Source organism: Arachis ipaensis, chromosome B5, assembly GCF_059453495.1.
Source record: "Arachis ipaensis isolate K30076 ecotype BB chromosome B5, ASM5945349v1, whole genome shotgun sequence".
Classification (NCBI taxonomy): domain Eukaryota; kingdom Viridiplantae; phylum Streptophyta; class Magnoliopsida; order Fabales; family Fabaceae; genus Arachis; species Arachis ipaensis.
The window spans coordinates 13033250-13042275 of record NC_142440.1 but is presented as its reverse complement, the minus strand read 5'-3'; the positions used below and the strand labels follow the sequence as shown (position 1 = coordinate 13042275).

At 34.4% G+C, this 9026-nt stretch overlaps 2 protein-coding genes across 2 annotated transcripts; one reads left to right on the top strand and one right to left on the bottom strand.

Annotated features, from left to right (window-relative positions):
* Positions 1-225: 225 nt before the first annotated feature.
* Positions 226-4150, bottom strand: LOC107642950 (filament-like plant protein 5). The gene is made up of 6 exons (XM_016346465.3): positions 3969-4150; positions 3322-3461; positions 3043-3220; positions 1381-2935; positions 1166-1226; positions 226-893 (listed from the first exon to the last, which is right to left on the bottom strand). The coding sequence occupies exons 2-6, from the start codon at positions 3445-3447 to the stop codon at positions 432-434; spliced, it is 2382 nt and encodes a 793-aa protein (XP_016201951.1). The 5' UTR covers positions 3448-3461; positions 3969-4150; the 3' UTR covers positions 226-431.
* Positions 4151-4773: 623 nt separating this feature from the next.
* Positions 4774-6132, top strand: LOC107642949 (large ribosomal subunit protein uL2x). Its single transcript, XM_016346463.3, has 2 exons — positions 4774-5290; positions 5636-6132. Exons 1-2 carry the CDS (start codon positions 4851-4853, stop codon positions 5979-5981), a joined length of 786 nt encoding a protein of 261 aa, XP_016201949.1. The 5' UTR covers positions 4774-4850; the 3' UTR covers positions 5982-6132.
* Positions 6133-9026: the final 2894 nt, after the last annotated feature.

Genomic DNA, 9026 nt, shown 5'->3' with positions numbered 1-9026 from the left:
AAAGAGAAGAATATTATAGTAAAAGAGAGAGAATGAAATGTTTTTATTGCTGTGTCGTAACATTTCTAAGATTGCTTCTCTATATATAGGCATATGAAGTTTGCTTTTCAACTTCATTCAATATTGGAAATAAAAATCAACCGCCCATATTAATGGGCATTCAATTTAATTTTATCACAACATAAATTATTTATACCTATATATTGCTAGTAACTTTCAATATTAATCCAAATATGAGGACTTGCCTTAGCTTAAAACACTGAAGTGGTTCAAGAAATATAAGTGCTAGAGTGAAAATTAAACTTTATCTAAATTCAAATATAATTGAACTAAAAACAGAAACATCAATCTCCAAAACCTTTTACTATATACAACATCATCGGGGAGCTCCCTCTGATTAATACCTAGGATTTAGGAAGTAACAAACAATGCTAGTGAGCATTCTTCCCTTTTAAAGAAGAGAAATGTCTGAATCCATGTGCATGCTTCCCTGTAGCAGAGGCAGAACAAGAGGAATTCGATTCGGTAAGCATATAACCGGGCTTGCTTGACCCTATTGAAGAGTTCACAGAAAAGCAGCCTTCAGTGTCTGAAAGACACGGTGTGGATCGACAGTTAGGCGATGAAAACTCGACATTCACTTCTTGAATCTCGGAAGGAACACTACATCTAGATGCCTCAGCCTGTTCAATTTCATTCGAGTTACTGGACACATTAGAATTCGACCAGCCATGACTTGGTTTAACCAACATGTCATTCGTTTGAAGCCTTTTACCGAGATGAGATATAGGTATCTCAATATGAGGACACAGAGCTTGCAGGTGCCTACCAAGAGTATACAAAGTCTCTTGACATTCTGCCAGCTTTTTCTCTGCTGCTGCTAGCTCCATATCCTGATGCCATGAACATATCAAAGATAAATTCAAAGGAATTGGTAGCATCAAAGCAATGGTGTTTCTGAGAATAAGGACACGTCATGTCCACAGTGTTTAATGTTGAGTAATGTGAATATTTGAGATAAAAAGCAAATCAATCATAATATTTCAAAAATGTGCTGCAAGTTGCAATCAAACTTCAAGTTAGGAGAGTATGAGTACTACTATTTATTGATATAGAAAAGAATGCAATATTGACTTTGACTGCAGGTACTTTGACATGTACATACCTTCCCAGTAGTCATGCCATTATCTGCTCCCAAATTGGATCCACAAACTAAGCACTTGTCCCTTCATGTGAAAAAGACGATGGAAGTTCAACTCAAGATAGTTTACACACAATAGAAACTACATGCTAAACTTACAGGGGAATTACTGTATTACATTATTTATTAGATTGCATGTAATTTTTTACTGGATTAAGGTTCAAGGGATCAGAATTAACCTTTGCATTTTCTCTTCAATGGCTCTGTGCCTCACCAAGGCATCATCATGACATTTCTTTTGCTCCACAAGGTCATTCTTTAGCTCCTCTATATTTTCTTGCAGAATCTTATTTTGAGCTTCTAAATATTCTGCATGCATTTGAAGTGACTTATAGGATTCTGTCATACACTTCAGCTGAATCTCAGCCAAGTTGTATGATTTATGAGATGAAGCCAATTGTTCTTTCAGTTCAGCAAGAAGCTGCTCCTTTTCCTGGAACATCAGCTTTGTTTCCTTCAGATCTTGCATGTGTTCAGCATGTTTGGATGCCTTGTCATTTTTCTCTGGAATATAATCAGTCTCTTCAACTTTAGAAGCTTTATCTGATTGTTTATCTGTTCCATCAGAGTCACTAACTTTGCTAGTAATGCCAAGAGCTACATTGCTATTGTCCGATAAACATGCCATTTTCTCCACTTCCAGAAAGTCATTCATCAGTTCTATGATAGTTTCACTCTTTTCTTTCTCAAATTTACCAACACTTGTAACTCTCTTGATTTCAGAAAGGTCACAAGTTGAGGCTGCACTTGACTCAACAGGACTTTCTGGCTCCTCATGGCCGTCATCAGAGATAGAAGCGAGGCTTGGTATTTTGTTGGAAATTCTATTTGATGAGTTTCCAAAATTGATTGCCAAATTTGATTTTTCAGCAACGTTTTCTAAGTGAAAAAACTGTATCTCTGCTTCTAAGGTCTTTAGTCTGCCAACTGTTTTGGCATACAAGTTTCTTGAAGCCTGCAATTCAGCATTACTTGTGGCCAAAGCTTCTTTCAATGTCTTTGTTTCTTCTTCCAATGCCTCCAACTTTTTGGCAAGAAACTCAGATTCTTGCATGCCATCAGCTTTTAAACAAGTTTTCCTATGGTAGGGTGTGCTGATAACTTGTTGCGGAATCCCCACTTCTAGCTTCATTTGAGCCAATGCGGCCAGTCCAGGTAACTTCCTTCGCAGCAGACCACGGAGTCTTTGGCATTCAGTTTCTATCTTGGCAATGTTCCTAACATCCTCTGCATGTTTTCTGCTTGCCACTTCTGCTGATCTCATAATCATATTCTTCTCTTCGTTTCGGATATCCAGCTCCTTGGAAATCACATGTAACTCATACTTCAGTGAAGCTATTTCCTTTTCACATGACTGAACATTCTTCTTTAGAAACTCTACTTCAGCCTCAGCTTCAGATTTTTCTTCTTTCAGTCTCGCTATTTTATTCGAACTGTCTTGCAGGGATCTAAGAAGAGCAGCATTTTCACTAGCCTCACAACGAAGTCCTTGCTCCAATTTATCTATTTTCACTTCAAACTCTGACTTAACTTTTTCCCACTGCTGGGATTTCATAAGGATCAAGTCTTGCAGTTTCTGCTCACTATCTTCCTTAACAGTTCTTATCTGCTTCATGCATTCTTTTAGAGCACCATCCAAGTGAGATGCTCTATCCTCAACAGCAAGCTTTGAGATAGTGACAGATTCAAGTTGACATCTTAATGAAGCTACTTCAGCATCAGCTTTTTCCCACCCTAAAATGCATAGAATGTTGAATAAATCCTTTTTATTATAAAATGAATGGTTTTTAGTCGTTTCAACCGCTAAAGCTGAAAATTTTATATTTATTAAAAATTATTACCTGAGACCGCTTCCTCGGCAACTGTTGCATGCTGTTTAACTAAATTATCTTTGCTATTTAATTCTGAATAAGCTGTTGTTAGCTTGTCTTCCAAAGCCTTTACTTGATCCTCCAATGCACACATATGTGTGTATGACTCCATTGATATTTGAACATAGTTCTTATTCTTGCCACTGTCCTGCTTTAAAAAAAAAGGGGACAAACACTGTAAAAACATGTTCATATTATGGATGATAAGCCATTTAGCTACTGTCTACTTATGAAATAAAAGTGAATGACCTCATCTTCAAGATTTGCCACAGAAGACAATGTAAAACTAACAGGTTCTGCTTCAGAACCTGGCTTCTCAGCAATTTTGGATTTGTCAGATGATTTTTTCTTCCAGAGCCAGCCCCGCCGGTCCATCTCAGATTTCCAACCTGACTCACAACATGCTCAAATTGAGTGCTAACGCATATTGTATGCATGAATGAACTTAAGTCATTACCTATTTCACATTTTACTATCATAAAATCTAATCAAACCAAAGAAAGTAGCAATAGTTACACTTTATAATATAAATTCTTGTCACTACTACAGATTATAAATCTTTTACAATAACTAAATTTATCTAACCATTTTTTCATAGTTGACGTCAACGAGGTCACAGTAGAATGGCAGAATGCCATAATGGTCATGGCAATTCCCATTAGAAAAAAAAAAAAGAAGAAAGACCTAATTTGATAAATGCATGTGATAAATGTATCAGCGACTGATTCTATGGTTAGATCACATGAGAGATAACCAAACTGATGCTTCAAATGATATAAAAATTACTCAAAAATCTTGTAATATAAAAATTTCATAAAATAAAATTTCGTTCCAACTTATTGAAAACATGGCAAGGAGAAATGAATAGAGAATAAGAATGTAATAGTAGGACTTACTACGGAAGAATTTAATAGAGTAGAAGAGAGAGTGTAGCTTGAGTAATGTTATGGAGGGGGGTCGGATTTTAATGGCTGGCTGGTTTTTGCTTCTTCAAAGTGTGAAAAAGAGAAGAGGAGCGTGAAGCGGTCCCTGTTTGAAACGCTCCTGCGGCTCCACCTCACTACAAAAACAAATTTTCAAAACTTTAACTAAACAACAAAGCTCCACTATATTACAAACAAAAAGCTCCACTACATTACAAACAAAGCAATTTCGTATTTCAATGGTACAAAATATTCTTTTGTTTTTATTTTTTCCCCTTATTTCACTTTGTCGTTTTGTTTCTTTTCCTTCGTTCATTGGTGTCGTTTATGCGGCTTGAAACAGTGGAATTGGAATTGGAATTGGAACTGGAACATTACATGTATGATCCCAATTCCCCGTCCTTGTAGCTGGCTGTTGTATGGCCCATACATGCAAAGTAAGTTGAAAACCTAAAACAAATCAATGGCAGGACCAAAAGCAAACAAAAACAAACAAATTTAATGAGGAGCGAAAAATAATGTTTTAACTATTTTCTCCAACAACAACAGATATTCTATTCTCTGCAAAAGCGTACTGCCCAATTATGTAGTTCATTATTGCATCGCTGACTCACAAAATTTTTGGGCTTACTCACAAAATACACATATGATTAGGCTTACTCAAAATTTTTGGGCTTAAGAGTCTAGCCCAATAGCATTTCAATAAAACTATTAGGCTACACCAACCCATTTAACAATTTTGGACTTTATAGTTAATGGCAAAAGTACTATATAAAAACCACACAAGAAACCCTAATTCACCTTCGATCTTCCTTAGCCGCAGATACAGAGAGGAGGAGAGAGAGATTCTCCGTCATGGGTAGAGTCATCCGCGCACAGCGTAAGGGTGCTGGGTCTGTCTTCAAGTCTCACACCCATCACCGCAAGGGCGCCGCCAGGTTCCGCAGCCTCGACTTCGGCGAGCGCAACGGTTACCTCAAGGGTGTGGTGACCGACATCATCCACGACCCCGGCCGCGGTGCCCCACTCGCCAAGGTCACTTTCCGCCACCCATTCAGGTACAAGAAGCAGACGGAGCTGTTCGTTGCTGCTGAAGGTATCTACACCGGCCAGTTCATCTACTGCGGGAAGAAGGCCACACTCGTGGTCGGAAATGTTTTGCCACTCAGATCCATCCCTGAAGGAGCTGTCATTTGCAACGTCGAGCACCACGTTGGTGACCGCGGTGTCTTTGCTAGGGCATCTGGTGATTACGCCATTGTTATCAGCCACAACCCCGATAATGACACTTCTAGGTATTTGTTCTCAACCACCATTCGATATATAATTGGGATTTTACGTTATTTTTCTGGTTCTAGGTATTAACTATAATATCATTTTATAGCTTTTTTTTAGCTATATCTCAAAACCAGTGATTGTTTGGAAATGCTTGTACAAATGTTAAAATTCTAAGTTAAACCCTGATGATGCTAACATATTTATTTGTTGTGTTACCTATGCATTTTAGTATAGTTATTTGAAAGGTAGAAATGGATTTTGGTGTATTTGAGTTGTAGCATTAATCGACTTGTTAATTGGAGGCTGAGTTAAATCATGGTCCATTAGAAGTGGTTATATGTGTTTTTCATTTTTGTTTGTAGGATCAAGCTCCCATCTGGTTCAAAGAAGATTGTGCCAAGTGGATGCAGGGCCATGATTGGACAAGTTGCGGGTGGTGGAAGAACTGAGAAGCCACTCCTCAAGGCTGGTAATGCTTACCACAAATTCAGGGTCAAGAGGAACTGCTGGCCCAAGGTTCGTGGTGTTGCTATGAATCCAGTTGAGCATCCCCACGGAGGAGGTAACCATCAACACATTGGTCATGCCAGTACTGTTAGGCGTGATGCTCCGCCCGGCCAAAAGGTTGGTCTCATTGCTGCAAGGAGGACCGGTCGTCTTAGGGGTCAAGCTGCCGCAACTGCTGCTAAGGCTGATAAGACTACTTGAAGACAATTTTAGGACTTTCTTTGATTGCAACTTTCCAAATTTTGTTTCTTTCATAGTTTATGTTAAACTGTTTGGGTGCTATTTTGAGAACCATTTCCCCCATAAATATGAAGCTTTTAATTGACATTATTTTATTTTTGTTTGAGAGATATTCATTCGTGTTTATTGTTTTTACTATGCGATTTCAGTTAGATGTTAAATCTTAAATTACATGTCACTTGATATCTACATGTTAAATTGTTGGCTGCTTTGCTTACTTGATATGTTAGAGATTGTACAAGCATGTATATTATGTCATGGACTTGCTTAAAGTTTAGGGATATTCGGAGTTTTACCCTTATTAAATGCAATTATTGTGTTTAGGAACATATCAGTCGGGATTAAAATGAAAAGGCTACCCAATATGATAGGAATTGTAGTCGGTCTGGAGAAGAAATTTGTTCTCACTTGACTCTTTTGCTTCCAGAAAAAATAATCAAACACATTAAATTGGTTTTCTCGTCTCTAGCATCTGCGAAAAAAAGGGGATGCCCCATAGTTTGTGGTAGTCTAGTTAGGGGTGTCAAAATATGTTAAATTAAAGGCTTTTTACTAAATACAAAAGATCTTTAGTTATTAATAGATAATTTATTTACAAAAGATCTTTAGTTATTGATAGATAATTTATTTTTTTGGTGATCCCCAGCTTAAAAATTAGTAGGGTATATCGGATAATTTATTACATTTGCGGATCGGATATCGGATATATCCGCATAATTAAACCTTTTATTTTTAATCATATTTCTATGTAAAAGAATTCGATAAAAATATTTCTTTTATACTTTTAAACTTATTTATTCCTAAAATATTTTTAATCAAACTCTCTCTAAATAACAAAAATAAAATAATATAATATATGAATAATAATTACTAACTAAAACATACAACCAAGTAAATATAATACCAAACATATATATATTTATTTATTTTTTAATTATTATAGTGCGGATCCGTGGATCGGATACGCGGATCCGCAGATCGGATATGCGGATGTAGAGCCGATATCCGCGATCCGATCCGCAAAGGGTGCCGATAAGATCCGATCAATTTGCGGATCGGATCGTATCCACAATTTTCGGATCGGATGCGGATATTTACCGCGAATCTGCGGATACGATCCGATCCATAGACACTCCTAAAAACTAGTATAAATAAAGTTGAATTTACTGAGTTGAATTTGTATAGAAATTTCAACTTGTAAATAGAGTTAGAATTAATCTAAATTTTATCCTTTCCATTGTCACCTACTCACCTGTAAGTCATCCTTCCATGTAATCAATTGTTAATGATAAAGACCATTGGTGTTTAATTGTTGCAAGTGTGCTGCAGAACTCGTACAAAAGGTTTTGAATAAAAAATATTGAGCAACTAAGAACCAATAACCGAATTAGTGAATATTCTTCAATCTACATTTTTTTTTATTTATTAAAAAAATCAACATATTGAAATCTCTTACTGCTCACTCTATATTTTTCGGGATTTAGATCCTCTAAATTTTGAATTTCACTTTAAAGAATAAAGTGTGATTTTTTATCTTTTATTTCATAAGTAGGATCAAGAGGAAAATATGAGAAAAAAACAATTCAAGAGTGAAAAATCACACTTTACCCTCTACAATAAAAATAAAAAATTTAGAGAATCCAAATTCATGTTTTTCGTACTAAACCTGGAAAGTAAACCGTACCAAGTGTGGGGAATTGATTTAGTTATGTAAATCGAGGAGTTAATACTTAATTTGACTCCTAAAATTTGTAGTTGTAATTTGTATTAGTCTTTGAACTGATTTTTGTTAACGACGTATTAATTTGATACATTAACTTGTTGGCATTTGGATTTTTCACTCAGGTTCCATGTGATCGAGACCTATTAGAGTTTTTAGAAGTTGCTCCAGAGTTCCAAAATTTTCAAATTGAACTTGTTATTATCATCTTCTTGAAAATGTTGGGAGTCCGTCAAATTTATAAGAGGTCAAGTAGATCTCAATCACGTGAAACCTAAGAGAGGAGTCCAAATCTTAACAAATTAATGTACAAAATCAATATATCATTACTTATTAGAATTAGTTCAAAGACTAATGCAAGTTATTATTGTACATTTTAAAATTTAATTGAGTTAATTATAATTTTAGGGATCAATTCGAATTCAACCTCAAATTTTAGTTGTCAAATTGAATATTAACTCGTAAATCGACAATATTTATAATATATTTGCACAATAATACTAAATGAAATTATCTTTAATATGGCTAATCTTTTTCCTTAATCTCTTAAATATTCAAAACATGGTGAATTTATTTTTTAGAGTGTTATGTATTTTATTCAAAAATGTATTTTCATTCTTTTTTTTTTAGTAAAATGTAAATTATTATTTTTCAAAAATTATTTTTTTTTCTTCTAATCAAACTAACAACAATAGAAAATTAACATTGCCATTCATATTTTCATAATAATATTATTATTTTTATAATTTATAAAAATATCTAATACAAAAAAATAATGCGTGAAATGACATTATCAAAAATTAAAATAATAATATCATTATTAAAAATTCAACTTACTTGCTTTAAATTAAAAATGATTTCACAAAAAAAGTATAAAATACATAAAAATACAGTATAAAACATTTTATAAAATTGTACAATTATATTTATTTATTTTTTTTAATGATCATTCACACTATCAATATATTAAAATAAAATTTTATTAAATATATATTAAAATATAAAATACATACTAAAAATATATACAAATATTTATTTATATATATATATATATATTTTAGTGACTTACAAATACTTATATATAAATATTAATGATTGATTTTAGTGATTAATTTTAGGGGGTAAATAACATTCTTGCTATCTTAATACTTTGAAGAGTTTAGAGGCAGACATATTTTGGTAAAAAAGTTAAAAATCCCTAAATCCATTGGATCAATAGATGTGGACCGCACGATGGAGTTGTAACGAACGTCACAGATGCTCACAATGAACAGGCATGTTCGATT

Coding starts and splice junctions, on each gene's coding strand:
- LOC107642949 (XM_016346463.3), top strand. CDS start 4,851: ATGGGTAGAGTCATCCGCGCACAGCGTAAGGGTGCTGGGTCTGTCTTC. Junction 5,291..5,635: donor CCCGATAATGACACTTCTAG/GTATTTGTTCTC, acceptor TTTTGTTTGTAG/GATCAAGCTCCCATCTGGTT.
- LOC107642950 (XM_016346465.3), bottom strand. CDS start 3,447: ATGGACCGGCGGGGCTGGCTCTGGAAGAAAAAATCATCTGACAAATCC. Junction 3,221..3,321: donor TGGCAAATCTTGAAGATGAG/GTCATTCACTTT, acceptor TTTTTAAAGCAG/GACAGTGGCAAGAATAAGAA. Junction 894..1,165: donor ATGGCATGACTACTGGGAAG/GTATGTACATGT, acceptor TCATGGCATCAG/GATATGGAGCTAGCAGCAGC.